Source organism: Rhynchophorus ferrugineus, unplaced genomic scaffold (assembly GCF_030347505.1).
Source record: "Rhynchophorus ferrugineus isolate W39M unplaced genomic scaffold, kcgeb_rfMv2 rfM8, whole genome shotgun sequence".
NCBI lineage: Eukaryota > Metazoa > Arthropoda > Insecta > Coleoptera > Curculionidae > Rhynchophorus > Rhynchophorus ferrugineus.
The window spans coordinates 5,205,031-5,224,965 of record NW_027472587.1 but is presented as its reverse complement, the minus strand read 5'-3'; the positions used below and the strand labels follow the sequence as shown (position 1 = coordinate 5,224,965).

The 19,935-nt window shown below is 31.3% G+C and overlaps 3 protein-coding genes across 10 annotated transcripts in view; all 3 read left to right on the top strand.

The window, feature by feature from the left end:
* The window catches only part of Cbp53E (Calbindin 53E), a 404,419-nt gene that overhangs the window by 52,550 nt on the left and 331,934 nt on the right, over positions 1 to 19,935 (top strand). The gene's annotated exons all lie outside the window — the stretch shown is intronic.
* LOC143200571 (B1 protein) lies at positions 4,402 to 6,883 on the top strand. The gene is made up of 2 exons (XM_076411035.1): positions 4,402 to 4,562; positions 6,454 to 6,883. The coding sequence occupies exons 1-2, from the start codon at positions 4,512 to 4,514 to the stop codon at positions 6,802 to 6,804; spliced, it is 402 nt and encodes a 133-aa protein (XP_076267150.1). The 5' UTR covers positions 4,402 to 4,511; the 3' UTR covers positions 6,805 to 6,883.
* On the top strand, positions 16,534 to 19,377 carry LOC143200567 (B2 protein). The gene is made up of 3 exons (XM_076411028.1): positions 16,534 to 16,700; positions 17,917 to 18,094; positions 19,014 to 19,377. Exons 1-3 carry the CDS (start codon positions 16,656 to 16,658, stop codon positions 19,193 to 19,195), a joined length of 405 nt encoding a protein of 134 aa, XP_076267143.1. The 5' UTR covers positions 16,534 to 16,655; the 3' UTR covers positions 19,196 to 19,377.

Sequence of the window (19,935 nt, the reverse complement as noted above, 5' to 3'; positions counted from 1 at the left end):
AAAAGTGTTAGAATGGATTGATGATTAGATCGCTGCCAAACCAACATCATTCTTTTGATATGGAGTCGCTATGATGAATTATGTTTTTATTAACATATGTTTGCACCTTAACATTTACTTGTAGCATCAGGCATCTAATAAATAAATGTGATAGTTTCGATACAAAACACTTTAATAATCATAAAAACAAAATCGAAAAATTGAAATCCTAAACCTATCGAAGTATCCAAGAAAGATTGTGAACGGTTACATCGTTATATAATCAGAAAAGCAACAGAGTAATTTTATTTACGTAACTCCACAAAAAATTTTGAAAAATAATGATATGTACTCTCATTAACAATAACTCACTGAATGTATAAAATCCTAGAAATTCATTAATAGTTGTTATATTTCAACTATATTATAATAAATATAAATAACATATCTGGAAGCAATTCTCGTGTTTCCCCATTCGCTAAGATACGACACGATGTCGAATGTTCGAACGAACAAATTCGAAAAGGAAAACAAAAATCTGTTGGCGTATTTCCAATGTATTTGAAACAGGGATATTATGTGTCAAACTATGTCAGGTTGAAGGATAATATAAAGAATTGCCTTACTCACAGATTTTGTTTTTATCATACGTTTTATTCTATTTGAAGATATAGTTCTACTCGACTTTTACATGAAAACAGTTATAAATATGTTTCGGTTAAATTCTATCGTTGATATAGGTTCAGTAAGTGCATCTTTATTGCTGTTATCCTTTATTTGTTAGACGGAAATATGAGATATTTTAAATTTACGTTGGATAATTTGAGAATTTAATGTTAAGTCGAATAGTAACGGAATAGTAGAAGTTAATAGTAAGTGGGATATTTTGAAAGAATTATAATTTATTGGTTAGTAATGACCATTTTCTTTTCTCGCATACTTTTATCTGAATACTGATGTTATAAAAGTATGTTAATAAGTTCGCTTTAATTAAACATAAAATAAAAATGTTGAATTTTTACAATAACGACATTTTATATTGGTTCATTATTAGTGACCATAAAAATAAAACAATAAAATACATTATAAGTAGTACTAATGTTCGAATTATATGTTTCCAAAATACATTTTTTAAATTAATTATATTTTACATTCGATATACTTACTACAATCTTAATTAATAAAATAGTTTATTACTACTATTCTGTTGTACTTACATTAATATACAAGCAAGGCGTGTACGGGATTAATACATCATTATGAATATATTTCCCAAATTAGAAAAAAACTAATCTACTTAAGCTAAACTTAAAAATACACTTGTACACTAAACTAATTCATGTGGTTTCGTTCGCTTCAATCTTCTGATTTCCTGCATGTTGCCCAGTAGCTATATTGCTTCCACGTTGCGGTGATTTAGCAACCCTGTTTCATGTTTTAGGGCCAAATCTTGGATCACTTCGTGTTTTCATTTTATTCTGAGATCATGGTGCAGCTCTTCGTTGGTTAGGTAGCAATAAGCAGTGGTAACTAATCGTAGAACTTTGTTTTGGATGCGCTGGATTACTAGTAGGTTTGATGATTTGGTGCAACCCCATATTTACACCCCCTAGGTCCCAATAGGCTTTAAGATTGACTGCTACATCAATCGTCCTCATTATAGATCAAATCAACTTCCGACTAACCACTATAGATGCTTGACTTTGAGCCTAATTTGCTCTGCTTTTTGTCCCACATGATGTTTAACCATCCTATCATTTAGATATATTCCGAGCTACTTAACTGATTATGCTTGAGTAATCGGGCATGTATCAAGTGATATAATTAAATTTACTACCACCTCAAGACCACTAAAAATGGTATTCCATATCGGGTTTTGTAGTTAGCTTGTGTAAAATGCATTCAAAACGAATTAGAAACTACAGACTTTTTCTTATGTTACTTAAGACCTTACCACATTACTATTCATCACGTTTTAGGTGGATATTTATAAAAAACACTATCTAATCTGACAAATACTATGATTAGTTGTTATATTTAGCAAATATGAAGAACGTTTAATTAGGCCAATATAATTTTAAAGCGGAATATGCAATATAACTTCTACAATATCTAATATGTTGTATGTCATGTTGAGGATGCAGACAGTTAATTGTAATAAAAAATATTTTTAACCAATTAATATAAAAGGTCATCAAGGTTTTAACTAATTTAAATGCACGTAATTTCAGAAATTAAGAAATGATCGAGTAATTAATAAAATGTACCCCTGGCACATTGATTGTAAACATACACTTATTGTTGTGCTCCCTGGTTCCTATTTGATTGAAGAATTGAATCGAAGGCACAGATTTGCTTGTTTCCGAAGAGCCTATGAGGGATTATCAGTTTGAAGCCTTTCAATTTACGTATTTTGAAAAACATGCTATATTTCTACTTCTAATTCTTTTTGGATATTCTAATGAATACTGAACAACTTTTGTTAATCCTGGTATTAGACTTGTGGTCCTATTTTCCCTATTAATACGTTCGCTGGTACTAGCGCGTAATGTGAAGCTTTCATTGGATTCATATGTATTACAGAATTACATAGGGTGGGAAAATATATCGATATGTCCTAACTTTACAATAAATATTTAGGCAATTGTATTCCAATTTACAACTTTCGTTTGTCTATCATAAAAAGGTTCCTAAAGGTTCCGTCCACACCTACTTCCAGAGCGGTTATCATGTTTTGAAAATACGAGAGAAGAAGAAAGCACGAAACGTATTGAGAAAGCAATGTAAAAATTGCTACTTACAAAGAAAAAGAAAAGACACTATTTATGTATGCAGTGCATGTCCTGGATATCCTGGTTACTGTTTAGACTGCGAAAAAATTAGTCATGAGTGACTTCTTATGATTTATCTGAATAGAGTTTTTATTTATTTTGTGACTTTTAGTGAAAATTTGTATTAGCTTATGGTTGTTCATTTATTTCTATTGACTCTCAATCTTCTCAATTTACTTGAACAGATATTTTGTTCGTTTGTAGTAACATTTACTTAGTAATTCTTTTTTCGTTTTTCTGCTGAATATTTTTATCTTATTTTAGTAATTGTAGTCTCATTATATATATAATTTTGTTTTGGTAATTATATCTTCTAATCAACAATTTATTTCTTATTCTGTCCATTTAAATTCGCCACCCGCTCGCGCGTTCAGCGGCCATCGACGGGACACACATTAAAAAAATTATTAGGTATATTTTAGTATTGTAAACAGAAAAACGTAGTCGGCTTCTAGGGTAAGTATTTGATCCCAGATCGGAAGCGAACATGTTAATCACAGGTTTCATTGGAATACTGTGAATAGATACATTTTATGTTAAGTTTGCACTCAATGTACATCAATCACAATGAAAGGACGTACTATTTAAAGTACAATTAGGAATTGCACCTTGTTTAAGCAACGTTCTTCAACATTTGGGAGTATCGCCATCCGATCGGAAGTGAGAAAAAAAACAGACCATTATCTACTTAAAGGGGAACTTACAAGAGATTCCCTTAAGTTATCACTGTTTACGTTTACAGATCATTTTCCAGCGAGAGAAGATCCTTTGAAATAAAGCCTAAAAAAATCTGTCAGTTGTTTTTCTTTTATATTTCCAAATCTCGTTCGAAATTAAGTCCGAGGTATATAAACTTTCTAGCCAGAGAGTATATCAACCAGTAAATTGGTTTTAGAAGGTATTTATGGCGAAGGATTGTCGTTTAACTTTATTTTATGGACTAATTTGCATCCTTTAAAATTTGAACTATTTGACAGTTATACAGATGCTCTTGAGTAGTTTGAACACGAGTTGGGCATATGTGTTTGTGTCAAAAGAAGAAGAAGGCGATAATCATCATCCTCATTCTCATCATCATTATAAAAAACAGTTTCAACTGTACGAATTTAAGCCTTATAGGTAGTACCAGAAAAGTACCGGAAAGAGTATGGAGCCCTGTTGAACCCTAATCTGTTTGAATCTCCTATCACCGGGTATATCAAATTTTAACGCTTTTAAAATTAGACCTAATTAACTTGAAAGAACATTTAGAGAATGTCTATACCATTGGATTTTATACGAGGGAAGTTTTTGAAATTTTTGAATTTGTATATTTTATTTGTATGGTTATCTAATATTAATATAATTTGATAAAGTCTGTCGTAAATATAATAAGTTTAGTAAATACATATTTGTATTTGTGATTTATTTAACAAACGAAATACGCGAAATCTTAAAATAACATTAGATCAAGTTTCATTACATTTTAGTGTTTTTATTCTTATAGAAATAACTTACAAAGTATAAATAGACATCGAGTGATAAGGTGTTAAATGTTTTGTTTGCGTTTCTGACCTCCAGGAGAGGATTTATTAAAAATTGACCTTTAAGATTAATTATTTACAGTGTCCACTGCACTGCACATTAGTATAAAAAGCTTCACTTGGATACTATTTAGTTGATTTAATTAAACTAAAACGTACTTCGAAACTCACCGTCAATATGAAGTGGTCGATTGGATTTGTTTTATGCGTTCTTTTATCAACAGTTTTGGTAAGTTTTTCATCCGTTTAAAAATGTATAGAATGTTCTCTCTTTCAATTTTTCTTTGTGTTGGATATTTTTAAAATATATTTTTGAGATAATCACGTAGAACATGTTCGAAGAATGTATATTGAAAAATAACATAAGTCTCATCAGCCGTTAATAAGTTTTCGAAGTTTATAACAGGTAAATTGAAAAGTCCTCGCCCTACCATAGTAAAATATATTTTTTTAGCAAAATTAGTTTTTTTTTATTCAATATTATAGCCACCCTCCAAAATTTAGATACCATTTTTGTAGTACGATTTTTCCTCTGCTTCAAAATAGGCCTCAGTTTCAATTCATTCGACGAAAATTTCTTCCCAGTGAGCATTCTTTTGAGATCTGAGAAAAGGAAATAGTCGCTGGGAGACAGATCTGGAAAGCACGGTGGATGAGGAAACAATTCGAAGCCCAATACATGGATTTTTGCCATCTTTTTCACTGACTTGTGACAGTGTCTATTGTCTTGGTGAAGCAGCAATTTCTTTTCCTTCAAATGCGGCCAAATGACGCTGTTGATGGTCCTTCCTTTTTCAAGGTAGTCAACGAACATTATTCCATGTGCATCCCAAAATACAGACGCCATAACCTTCACAGCCAACTGTTGTATATTCCCAAGTTTTGGAGCGGGTTCATCATATGCAGTCTACACTGATAACTGTCGATTGTACTTCGGAGTGAAATGATGGAGCCATGTTTCATCCATTGTCACATATTGATGCAAAAACTCGGGTTTATTACGCTTGATCATCTTTAAATACAACTATGAGTTGATGATTCACTCGTCGTTGTTTTTGGTTAAAAGTCAGCCCGCAGGCACCCACTTTGTACAGAGCTTTCTCACACTTAAATATTCGTGAATGATATAATGTACACCTTCAGTTGATATATTTAGAGTCTATTTCATTTAATTTCAATTTACGGTAATTCAAAATCGTTTTGTAGACTTTTCGTCGGTAACAACATCTTTTGGGCATCCACTGCGTTCACCGTCTTCGGTGTTTATTTCACCACATCTAAACTTAGCATACCAATCCCTGATAGTTAATTTTCCTGGGGCAGTGTCTGGAAACTCGGCATCAAGCCAACTTTTTTCTTCAACTATATTTTTTCCCTTTAAAAAACAATATTTTATCAACATGCAAAATTCCTTTTTATCCTTTGTTTTTACAATAACGAAAGTTGCTTCACTTAAAATGATATAATTCACAAACTAATGATCCGACAGCTGTCAAATTTATACACGCGTCTTTTGAGGCTTAGGGCTAACTGAAGAACATATGGATTTAATTCTAGTAGAGCCATCTATGTGTCAGGCCGGGGACTTTTCAATTGACCTGTTATTATTCCAATATATTTTTTATAAATGCACCTCACTACACTACACAAGATCAAATCGTTTGATTCTCTTTAGTCTGTTTCCTGTTCTGGTGTAATCAAATACTTATACTACTTCGATATTAACATGAGAATGGAGTCTGTCCTTATGTCTTCTTGCAATTCTCTATCTGATAGTATTTCTATCTATCTGATATATTGCAGTATCTGGGTGCACCTACAATGCTTCTAAGGATATTGTTCTGGAAAACTTGTATTGTATTTATATTACTTTTCGCGGAGCATCCGCTCCAGTTCTTTCCTTTTCTTTTTTACTCTCCCTTCAATTTGAACATTTATATGGCTATCCGAATGATCATCAGATCTACAGCTATAGGGACACATCCTTTTATTCACATCAATTACTTCCAGCACCGATTCTTTGTGTTTCTAAAAAAAAATTCTACTTATATCGAATATCGAAACTCGAAACATATATTTAATCTTTATTTGTTAATAAATAAACCTCAATTCCTTTTAAGGCTCTCACCATCGAAGAAAGCAAGGAAAAGTTCAAAAAAGCCCATGAGAAATGTAATGCGGACGTTTCCACCAAACTGGACCCCGACGAACTGAAAACGTACAAAAGCACCAAAGTAGTGGGACCGAGCTTGAAAGTCCACGCCCTTTGTGTGTCGAAAACGCTCGGCTGGCAAAAACCCGATGGAAAAATAGACAAATCCTCAGTCAAAGAGAAAGTCTCCACCTTCTATACCGATAAAGACGAGGCGGACAAGATTTTCGGCGAGTGTCTGGTGGACCACGATGACGAAAAAGAGACTGCCTATAATTTATTTAAATGTTATAAAAAATATTTTGCCGAAAAAAATTAATGATCCTAATATTGTATCTTAAATATTAGTTCTTTTTGTTCTAAAATAAAATAAATAATAAATGTCGTCTTATAACTTGTTCACTGATTCTGATTAAAAATAATATTCTTTACCCAAAGTCTACATACAGCGTGGGGCAAAAGTCTAGCTACAATTTTGATTGCCTATAGCTTTGCTCAAAGAAAAGACAAGTAAGTTTGGTTTTCATGAAAAGTTTGCTTGATCTTTACATTTTTGTTCATTTTGATTGATAAATTATATCGGCTAAATGGTGATCGTGAATCGCTATGCAATTTTCGGCTCATTTTCATGACATCCTGCAACATTTGAAGCTAAATTTTTTCAATTTCGTGACGAATATTGTCTTTAAGATATTGAATTGTTTGGGGCTTATTCACATAAGTTTTTGATTTTAAAAAACCCATAAAAAATGTCTGGTGCTGTTAAATACGGAGATCCTGGCCGTGGTAAATCACCACTCCGTCAAATCAATCTTCGTGGAAAAATGTCATTCAATATTTGAATTATTGAACAAGCTGCATGTGCCGTGGCCCCATCTTGCTGAAACCACATACCCTCTAGTCCTTGCTCTTCCATTTTAGGAATAAGAAAATTTCGAATCATATTTTGGTACCGTTCAGCAGTAACAGTAACGGCAACACCTTGTTCATTTTCAAAAAAATAGGCACCATTGATGTTTCCATCATGAATGCCATACCATATAGTTGTTTTTAGTGGATGCAATGATGCAAAACCGATTGTTCTGTTTATTGACGTGGACAATGAGAAGAGAATTTGCTTCATCGCTCAATATCAATTTAGACGAAAAATCTTCAATTTCACCAGATAGCCTTAGGATTGCATTACTGTACTTAACTCGTTGATCAGTATTTGTCGGTAAAAATTTTTGGACTAACTGAATTTTTTACGGGAACATTATCTTCAAATCAGTTTTCAAAATTCGCCTTTAACTGCGTGCAGAAATATATAACTGGGAACCACGTCTCCGAATTGATGATTCTGGAGACTCTGCAACTATCGCGCACCTGATCTCCATTTTCAGCGGTACGGGACGTGCGTTATCTTCCAGAACGAGGCCTTTCTGCTATCGTACCGTACTATCGAAAATACGTATATAAACGATTCATTGTGGTTTTGTGATGCACTGGACAATTAGGATATTTTTGACGCAATTTCCGCTGATTGGCAATAATGGAACGATTATTTTCAATAAATATTGTCACTATTTCTGCTCATTCTTGTAGTGTATATTTATCCATAATAAAATTTGGACGTCTACTATATAGGTGAAGGTACACTATAGGTGAAGCGACAACTTGGATTCCCGTTTTAAAAATATCGTACATATTGTAAAATACCAGGTTTGACATATTTAAATTTGCTAGTGATCGCCCAGTGCGCGATATTTTAATTTAATAATTTTTAGTAAAGAGAATAATTTAAAAATGCTACTAAAACTTATTTTACAGTATTTTTTTTGACACAAGTTCAGATATATATTTGATATAAAATATTAATTAAAATAATATATGTAGGTATATTAAAACATTAAAGTATATGCAAATTATCTCAAGAACTAGCGGTTACTGATGTTTTCAAATTGCACTTAATTATATCTAATTTCCATTAAGTTTCAAAAATCAACAAAGTATTGATAAGTTTAAACTAATACACGACTGAACATTATGACACAGATATCATAAGTATGACTATTTTTAGTGTAATAACAAATTCAGAGCATATATAACAGGTCAATTGAAAAGCCCCCGACCTGGCGTATATATGACTCTACTAGAATCAAATCCATATCTTTTTCAGTCAGCCGTAACCCTCACAAGATGCGTGTATAAATTTGACAGCTGTCGGATCAGTAGTTTGTGAATTATAGCATTTTGAGTGAAACAACTTTTGTATTGTGAAAAAAATGGATAAAAAGGAATTTCGCGTGTTGATAAAGTATTGCTTTTTGAAGGGAAAAATACAGTTCAAGCAAAAACTTCGCTTGATGTCGAGTTTCCGGACACTGCCCCAGGAAAATCAACCATCAAAGATTGGTATGCTGATTTTAGACGTGGTGAAATGAGCACCGAAGGTGGTGAAAGCAGTGGACGTCCAAAAGAGATTTTTACCGACGAAAACATTAAAAAATCTATAAAATGATTTTAAATGGCCACAAATTGAAATTGGATGAAATAGCAGCTACTCTAAAGATATCCACTAAACGTGTACATCATATCATTCACGAATAATTGGGTATCAGAAAGCTGTGTGCAAAGTGGGTGTCGCGCAAGCTCACTTTTGACCAAAAACAACGACGGGTTGATGATTCGGAGTACTATTTGATCAAGCGTAATAAACCCAAGTTTTTGCGTCGATAAGTGACAATGAAACATCATTTCACTCCGAAGTCCTATCGACAGGTATTCGAGTGGACTGCATACTAGTAATAATTCTAATTGACTACCTTGAAGAAGGAAGGACCATCAAGCGACGGCCGCAATTGAAGAAAGTCTTGCTTCATCAAGACAATGCATCGTGTCACAAGTCACTTAAAACGATAGCAAACGTTCATAAATTGGGCTTCGAATTGCTTCCTCATCAATCGTATTTTCCAGATCTGGCTCCCAGCGACTATTTTCTGTTCTCAAATACCAAAAGAATGCTCGCTGGGAACAAATTTTCGTCGAATGAAGAGGTAATCGCCGAAACTGAGGGATATTTTGAAGCAAAGAACAAAACGTTCTACAAAAATGGTATCGAAAAGTTGGATGGTCACTATAATCAGTGTATAAGCCTTGAAGGGAATTATGTTGAATAAAAAAAAATAATTTTGTCAAAAATATGTTTCTTACTATGGTAGGCCGGGGACTTTTCAATTAAGATGTTATATATGATACGACGTAAGAATCATTTTAGCATTGTCCCAACTCTTATAATGACTGTAAGGAGATGCAATCAATTTATCACTCAATTTAAGTTGAAATTTATTCAAATTTTTTAATTATAGTTTTAATGCAAATTGTACGACAATACATTTTAATTAAAGATCCTAAAAAATGACTTTATTTAAATATCTGAAGTTAGTGAAGAAGATTAACGGCGAATTATGCATATTACCAACATTAACATGGACTTGTTGCTCACATAGCAGTAAAGAAAGTGTATGTACAAACTTTAGCAAAATTGAGGAAACTTTAGCAAAATAATTGAATATGTTGGCGATATGATGTCTAATTAATGAGAATACATAAGGAAAAGAAAAATATATTGTTATTTGATATATCTCCCACTATTAAAAATAAAAATTAAGTAACACATGTTTATATATTAAAGCAGGAAATAATTTTTAAATTCATATTTGATTTTGGCATGTATAACACTTATTTATTATTATTTAGTTATTTACTAAACAATAACTAAAACAATCAGGTAATTTATTTTTTACAATTTAGAAAAGTATACTAAATGAATGTATTTAGAATAATTAAATGAAGTCAAATATTTAAAGCCATTATATTTAAAAAATTAGGTAATTATTTCATTTTTTATTTATTCTACACTTCTATCTTGCCCTTGTCCATTTTCCTGTCGGTAGACGTGTTTATTTCAAGCCATAACCTTATATATTTTATGTAAATGTAGAATTTCGGTCTAGCAGATAACTCATCTTTCATTAATTTGCCTTCTATTGCTTTCGTTAATCTACTGCATTCAAATTTATCTTATGTCCGCCGTTGATACAAATAACTCATCAACAAATGATGAATTAAAACTTTCGTTGAATTTAGACTTTCGTTACTTATTACATATAATTTTATGAAAATAGTAATAATGAACGCATTATCAATAATTATTTAAATGAATAATATAGAAAATACTGGGATGTGTAAGAATTTGCAGAAGGCAATGATCATTAGCTGTTTATGAATAAGGAAATAATAACTTTTCCACAATGGGTGATAACATAAAATGTGATTTGAAGCTTAGTAATTAGTGACAGTTTATTCAAAATCAAAATCAATAAATCATGTCGATGATAATTATAGTTTTCAGGAAAATCAAATAAAGTTTTTAGAATTTTTTTAGAACATATTTTGATATGTTGTATATTATTCAGTCATTTTCAATTTTCTAAAAATTATTCAGATACTAAAGTTGAATACGTTAATTAATTATTTATTTATTAATATATGTATTTTATGATAGTTTAGTAGATATAAACTAAATTCATATCCTACATTAATGTTTACCAATCAAAATTTACATAAAACGCTTAGGGACTATGAACACAAGAAGATATTTCTAAATAATTAATATTTATCTAGTTAATTGCTTCGCTAATAAGTTTCTAATAGTATAATATTGTATTTGTGAAGGTAGAGTTATATTAAAGTTAACGTATTATATTATTCGTAACTCGATATTTACGTATTTATTTTTAAAACATTTAAAAATATCTGAGGGTAGGCTTCATATTTATTTATTTTCAATGAACTATTTGTAATATTTTTATGGTTTTTATATTTTAGTGTCATAATTCCTTAAACGTTTCATATTGTATGAACAGGGGCCTCCTGCGATCGGTTACAGCAACTTATATGAAGAGCAGAGCCTTGGAGACTAAGATATTCAGCTTATTAGTCTATTTTTCGTCGCTAATGATGACTGCTTACTGGCTAGAAAGGACCCCATTCTGTATTTCTCTATTACACAATACACTACAGCCAATATTCTTGCTTTTGAATTTATAGTGATATTTCCAATCATCTTGGAATTGTTATATATCTCCTAATCACTTATTAAGTCAGTTTAGCATCTATTATAAGCCCAAAAGTCACAATATAATAGAATTAATGGCAATGCGTTAAACTAGTTGGGCCTTACATGCATTCTGAACATTTTTCAGATTCAAAAGCTATCTATCCAGAAAAAAACGGTATAATATTTATTATTTAAAATATTTTCCATAATTTTCTAACAATTTTTCCATTATTGTGGGGTTTTCTTGTAATAAATCTTACAATTCACTGTCTTTCGATATTTTTGGTCTTCTAAGAGGTTTGTTTTAGTCCTTTTCGCGTTACGTTCGAGTTACTTGATCGTTTATGACAAAACCGAAAATTGAGTTATGACAGAGTAGCAATACCATAACTTTCTAAAATTTTAAGCAGTGAAATTATATGGATATACATTATTCTATTGCCTTATAATATACCTAGATCAACATAGACATCTATAGAGCTATCAGAGATTGATCACTTGAAAGTAAATGTAGCCAAGCTATGAAAATTGGTCTCTATACTGATGTGAAGTTTATCCGTCATTTGGTTTCTTTATGGAGCTCAATTTTACCAGCTCATCTCAGCACTGGCTTTTAAAAGCTAATGGAAAATTAGCCTCGTTTTGGCTAACCATAGGTGTCGGAGGGAGATGGTAACTAAAAGAACGACAAGAGAACAAATTCTAAATAAGCGAGTTGTGTGGAAAGGAAACTCCTTAATTTTGCATTAGTACAATAAGTACCTCACAAAACAATCAATGATAATGCATTTCTGGCCAAAAACTCAAAAAATACCATCGAACAACCACACTGTTCACCTGATATGACCTTAACGCACTTCTTTTACAATTGATTGAAGCAGATCACACATTTTCAACTAGCAAAAGATATTTTGAACAAGTATTTTATAAGTCTGTATTTTTTATATTACTTCGAGGGCGATAATATATACTTCGATTATTAATAGTAAATCTTTTTACGTTTTAGTGACAATTCTCGGTACAATTTTGACAAAATGGATATTACTTGTGTTGCTAAGAACTTCAGTCGGTGACAAAAAGCATGTTTAACCAATTTGACACAAAACGTGCAAAGCTGAATCATGCTTTGATCTATCATTTGACCACACACCAGTTATTATAACAGTCAACTCAAATATTATCAACAAAACAAAACCAGCCTCTTTGTATAACACGAAAAATAACTGGCCGTAATTTAGAGAGAAACAGAAAGAGATACAGAAATAGAAATTTTAACAAGGTGACAAAAGAACTCAAAGAGCTAATAACTAACGAACAAAATCAGGGAAATTTACTATTTAGAAAACTTAACACCAACTGATGCTACGGAGTATTCTCTCTGAAAAGTAACAAAAAATATTAAAAAACCTCAACATAATCCACCAATTCAAATTGACAACTATACCTGGGCTAGGAATGATAAAGATAAAGGGGAAGTTTTCTCTAAACACTTAAAAGCAATATTTAATCTGTACCCGTCTGAAATATCCACAACAGAAGAAAATAACACAGTTGACTTTCTTAACATTCCGTTTCAAATGCGTCTGCCATATGAGAAACTTACTCTTAAGGAAGTAAAACAAACAATTATTAAAGGAATCCATGCTAAAAAGCTTCTGGTTTTGACCTAATTACTGGAAGAATCTTAAAAGAGCTCTCAAGAAAGTGCATCAAATTTATAATATTCATATTTAATGCCATCCTAAGACATAATTACTTTCCTAGTACTTAGTGGCTTAACTTATTATGTTTCTTAAACCTGGGAAAAAATCAGACGTCTCCTTTTATCGTTCTATAAGCCTATTACTTGTGATCTTTAAAATTTTCGAAAGACTATACATTAAAAGATTCAGAATAATCGCAGAGGACAGAAATATTATTCCAGACCATTAATTTGGCTTCTGTAATAAACACGGATCAATAGAAAAAATACATAAATTTGTCAACCAAATTAAGAAAACTTAAACGATAGAAAATATTGCTCGGCTGCATTTATCAATATTTCTCAGGCTTTCGACGAGGTGTGGCACACTGGACTGCAAATTAATTTGAGAAGGCTTTTGGCACATACGCACTTTCAACTGCTGAAATCATACCTCACAGACAGAAATTTTTTGTCAAACAGGGTGACGAATATACTTACCTGCAGCCAATATATTCGGGTGCTCGGCTTGGCTCATTGTTATATCTATTGTATAAATCCGACCTACCAACCGATCTACCGTAAGAAACACTGCTGTTGCCACATATGCTGACGATACAGCGGGTTTATCACACGACGATCCAATATCAGCCACAAGAAAACCCAACATCTTAACAAAGTCGAATTGTGGTTGAAAACGTGGCGTATCAAAGCAAATGATACAAGATCTACCCATGTGAGTGATTCAACCTTTGTAGAAGAAGATATATATCAGTAAAATTGAATAACCATAAACTTCCGCAAGCAAACAACGTTAAATATCTGACAATTCTCGGTACAATTTTGACAAAATGGATATTACTTGTGTTGCTAAGAACTTCAGTCGGTGACAAAAAGCATGTTTAACCAATTTGACACAAAACGTGCAAAGCTGAATCATGCTTTGATCTATCATTTGACCACACACCAGTTATTATAACAGTCAACTCAAATATTATCAACAAAACAAAACCAGCCTCTTTGTATAACACGAAAAATAACTGGCCGTAATTTAGAGAGAAACAGAAAGAGATACAGAAATAGAAATTTTAACAAGGTGACAAAAGAACTCAAAGAGCTAATAACTAACGAACAAAATCAGGGAAATTAACTATTTAGAAACCTTAACACCAACTGATGCTACGGAGTATTCTCTCTGAAAAGTAACAAAAAATATTAAAAAACCTCAACATAATCCACCAATTCAAATTGACAACAATACCTGGGCTAGGAATGATAAAGATAAAGGATAAGTTTTCTCTAAACACTTAAAAGCAATATTTAATCTGTACCCGTCTGAAATATCCACAACAGAAGAAAATAACACAGTTGACTTTCTTAACATTCCGTTTCAAATGCGTCTGCCATATGAGAAACTTACTGCTAAGAAAGTAAAACAAACAATTATTAAAGGAATCCATGCTAAAAAGCTCCTGGTTTTGACCTAATTAGTGGAAGAATATTAAAATAGCTCTCAAGAAAGTGCATCAAATTTATAATATTCATATTTAATGCCATCCTAAGACATAATTACTTTCCTAGCACTTAGTGGCTCAACTCATTATGTTTCTTAAACCTGGGAAAAAATCAGACGTCTCCTTTTATCGTTCTATAAGCCTATTACTTGTGATCTTTAAAATTTTCGAAAGACTATACATTAAAAGATTCAGAATAATCGCAGAGGACAGAAATATTATTCCAGACCATTAATTTGGCTTCTGTAATAAACACGGATCAATAGAAAAAATACATAAATTTGTCAACCAAATTAAGAAAACTTAAACGATAGAAAATATTGCTCGGCTGCATTTATCAATATTTCTCAGGCTTTCGACGAGGTGTGGCACACTGGACTGCAAATTAATTTGAGAAGGCTTTTGGCACATACGCACTTTCAACTGCTGAAATCATACCTCACAGACAGAAATTTTTTGTCAAACAGGGTGACGAATATACTTACCTGCAGCCAATATATTCGGGTGCTCGGCTTGGCTCATTGTTATATCTATTGTATAAATCCGACCTACCAACCGATCTACCGTAAGAAACACTGCTGTTGCCACATATGCTGACGATACAGCGGGTTTATCACACGACGATCCAATATCAGCCACAAGAAAACCCAACATCTTAACAAAGTCGAATTGTGGTTGAAAACGTGGCGTATCAAAGCAAATGATACAAGATCTACCCATGTGAGTGATTCAACCTTTGTAGAAGAAGATATATATCAGTAAAATTGAATAACCATAAACTTCCGCAAGCAAACAACGTTAAATATCTGGGAATGCATTTTAACCGACGTTTAACGTGGAGATAACATAATGACAAAACGCAAACAGGTTGGGATTAAATTAAACTAAATGTATTGGCTGATAGGGCGTAAATATAAATTATCATTAGATAACAAGGTTTTGCTGTATAAGTCAATATTTAGACCCATTTGGACCTATGGCAATGAACTCTGGGATACAACTAGGAAATCTAATATCCTCTAGAGGTTTCAGAATAGAGTGTTGCGAGACATCGTCGATGCCCCATATTACGCCTCCAACAAACTGATTCAACGCGATATAATTTTCGAACCCATAGAGTGTACTTCCAAGTGTTAATGCGAAGTACTCTGAGAGATTGTTAGTGTATCCCAATGCACTCGCCAAACATTTAAATGTGCGTGATGACACTGTAGTGCATAGGCCCAAACGCAAACTACCATACGAACTGACTAATAGACACATAGAGTGAAATTTGATAATCTGTAGAATAAGTTAGAATAGTTTTTAGAATAAGTTAAAATAGACTTTGAAATAAGTTTGAAGAGAATTTAGAATAAGATTTAGATTATAATTTGTACAGCAGATCACTTACTGAAGAGATCTTCTACATGTCAGGATAGTTATATTATATAACAGAAATCATATAATAATACTTATTGCCCACGGGTAGATTGTTGAATATATAAGAGATTAATAAAAAAACTAATTATCAACAAAATCTCAATTTAATTTTTCACATATGTTGCAATCTTTTTCCTTGTTTATTCTCGAACAATTCACAAAAAATTCATTGAACAAAAATCAACGCCACATCTGAAAATAATAAATTATCATCGGGTCGTGGACGAGCTCATCTTAAGCCTCTTAACGCCATCAACATAAGGCTGATATTCTCCCCGCAAGACTGGCCTCACTTTTGATCCGCGATAAACTTTGTCTCGACGATAAAACGCTTTCCTTAACTCAGTAACCATACACTACGCTACAAACTTGAAGAAAAAGTATTGAAGAACGTTTATTTTTACTTATTTTTTGACCGTTTCAGTTTTGGTTGCTCTCTCGATAGAATTAAAATGAAGTTCGTTGTTCTGTTGTGTGTCGTTTTGTTGCTAGTAACGGTAAGGCACTTTTATTGTTGTTTCGTTATCACGAAAAAATATGAGATTACTCAAAAGTCGGAAAATTTCTTAGTGGAAAGTTAAGCTTATGGTGTTCGAGGTTGTAATATTGTTGTTTGAAGTATTTTTATGATGGATAACTGTAAACAGTTCGTGATAAAAGAAATCTCAAAGGAATATCATTTAAAAACCTACAGAGAACTAATCAATATTGTCCTCTACGTATTTTATTTAGTACCTTCAAACATATGTTCGATAAATTTTTGTTTTTATTTTTTATTTAAAAAATCTTATTTACTTTCGTATATCACAATTTTTACTAACATATAAATTTAAAATAAATATATTAGTTCGTGTATTATGTCAAAGGTTACCCGAAATATGTGGCCATTTTTAGACTGATAACAAATAACGCAGGATAAAACTAGAAAGATCTACATCTTGTCGCTTGTAACTTGCTTTTTACTCGACTTTTTCTCTAGTCCACGAAAATTATTATAAAACTGTTACACGAATTAGTAATAGTACAATATATTTATTATTATTTAGCTATTTTGACCAATTAAACATTCTTTTTTACTAACATATCTATTCAAAATAAATATACTAAATAGAAGTGACAGTGCATGTAGTTCGTATATTATGTCAAAGGTTATCCGAAATATGTGGCCATTTTTAGATTGATAACAAATAACGCAGAATAATACTAGAAAAAACTGCATCTTGTCACTTGTAGCTTGTTTTTTACTAGATTTTTTCTCTACTCCACAAAAAAAATATTACAAAACTATTACACGAAATAGTAATAGTACAATATATTTATTATTATTTAACTATTATGGTCAATTAAACAATAATAAACTTAAATATTTGAATTATTCCCATAATTTGTTCTAAGAAATAAAATAATTATAGCAGAGAGATTTAAAATAGTTTTATTCTGATCTTAAATCGAAAAACAACAGTTTCACAATTGATTATAAAACAATTGAATAAACAACAGAGCGCAACATCATGTTTACGCGAAAACGAACGTAAATAGCCCCGTCTACACAGTCAAAATAAACAATATCTTGTTGATATAAAAACAAATTATCCATTATAAAAATCCGAATAAACGACGGTAAGTGCAACAAAAATATTCAGTGTTTTCCGGGCTTGATTGAGATAACTTCAACAATATAAAACTGGAGTATTTTACTTATTATTTTCGTAGGTTGCGTCAAGCAAAAAACATCAAAAAAACAACGAGGTAACGCCTAAAAAAGCTTTCAAGGAATGCCAAAAAAATGCAGCCACTCGCATAGATAAACAGGCCGTTAAAAAATACAAGAAGAAGGAAGTGGACACTATGCCACAAAATTACGGAGAGCATCTTTTATGCGTTTACAAAGGTACACTTGTAACCGATTATCAATATCATCATCCGTAATATATAAATCAAGGTTTTGTTTCTTATTAAAATGTCACTAAATGTTATTTATTAGCAATTTAAATTTAAAAGGTGCTTATAAATTACCACAGTTTAATAAAAATTATCTCAATTAGCTTTACTTGTGAAATATATTTTTTTATATTTCTTGGATAATAATAATTTTTTGCTGAAAGCTCACTTTCCATCACGCTTCATGGTTCCATTTCATTTCTGGTAGTCTCTTCTGTTATAAGTACCATAAAAGTTTCATTATTCTTTTTATTGGGACTTTAAGTTATGACTAGAGAAGATCAGATATAAATAAAAACAGTAACAATACTTATTATAACATATTATGTATATTATGTATATATATTATGTATATATATATATATATATATATATATATGTATATATATATATATATATATATATATATATATATATATATATATATATATATATATATATATATATACATATATACAATTTATTATAACAACTCACTCCATATAAAATTCATATTTTTACGAAAATTTGTACATTAACTATTACATATATGCTAAACTTCGAAATTCAGCACAGTAGAACTAACTATTTGATGCAAAAAAATCCTTTGATAAAAACCAAATGAAATATGTATAAATTAATATAGTTTAGAGAAAATTGTCTCTATGTTATTCAGAAATTATTTGATGATTTAACTGTTATATTAACTCAAAAATATCATCAGAAATGTATTATTTCAATTCTTAATTTCCACAAATTTAATAATATTTCTTTTTCTGTCATCTGATATTTTTCCAGTAATGTTTCCGAATTTACAATTTGATATTTATATTTTATATTACTAAGAGTATTCCTTATCTTTCAAATAATATTATATATGAACGTTTCAGCAATTGGATTGATTGGTGAGAATGGAACCGTGAATCAAGATGCTCTAAAGAAGAAAATAAGTAAAAAAGCGCAGGCAGGACAAAATGTCGATACTTTGTTGCAGGAGTGCGGTGCCGCGAAGGCAGACCCGAAACAAACAGCCATTGATATGGACTCCTGCTTAATAAAGAACAACCTCTAAACACCCGAACAAAATAAACGTTCTTCTATTATTTCGGTTTTGAGTCGTGTATTTTAAGTCGTTAGGCAACCAGAACTCAAATATCATTCCAATATGCATCGTGCCAAATATATTTATAAGTTTCAGTTGTATAGTTCTGTAGTATTTAATACACATTAATAAAATTCAAACACAACATTGTTCCTGCCGTTTTTAAATACTAATCCCATATTGCTAGAAAAATTTAACAAGTACTGTGAATATTGTTCATAATTTACTGTAGACATATTTAGGTCTTCGAACAACACTCAATATTTGCTTCCTTTTTGTTGAACCCCTTTTTTTATTTGTATTCATAACTAATCATTGACATGTTAATATAAATTATACTATCCGCTAGCTTTTTAACAAATTTGAAAAGATGTTCTAGGTCTGAATATATAATTGACAATGTAAGGCTTTCTAATATTTTTTTGAGATTGCAGTGAGCCTACAATAGACAATATACATCTGAATCCAACAAAAAAATATTTAATTTCAACGTTCAATTACAATATTTTACTTTAAAACTATCGCATCTTTAGTTTTTAAACACTATTCATCAATAAAATATGAAAAAGCTGTTTTCTTTTTGGCAAAAAGTTGCTATCTTTACCATTATAATAATAAATAAAAAAAGCATTATACCAGTAGTGCCATTTGCTTGAAGACGAATCAAAAATATCTTTATAGCAAATTCTTCTAATAAATGTATCAGTTGG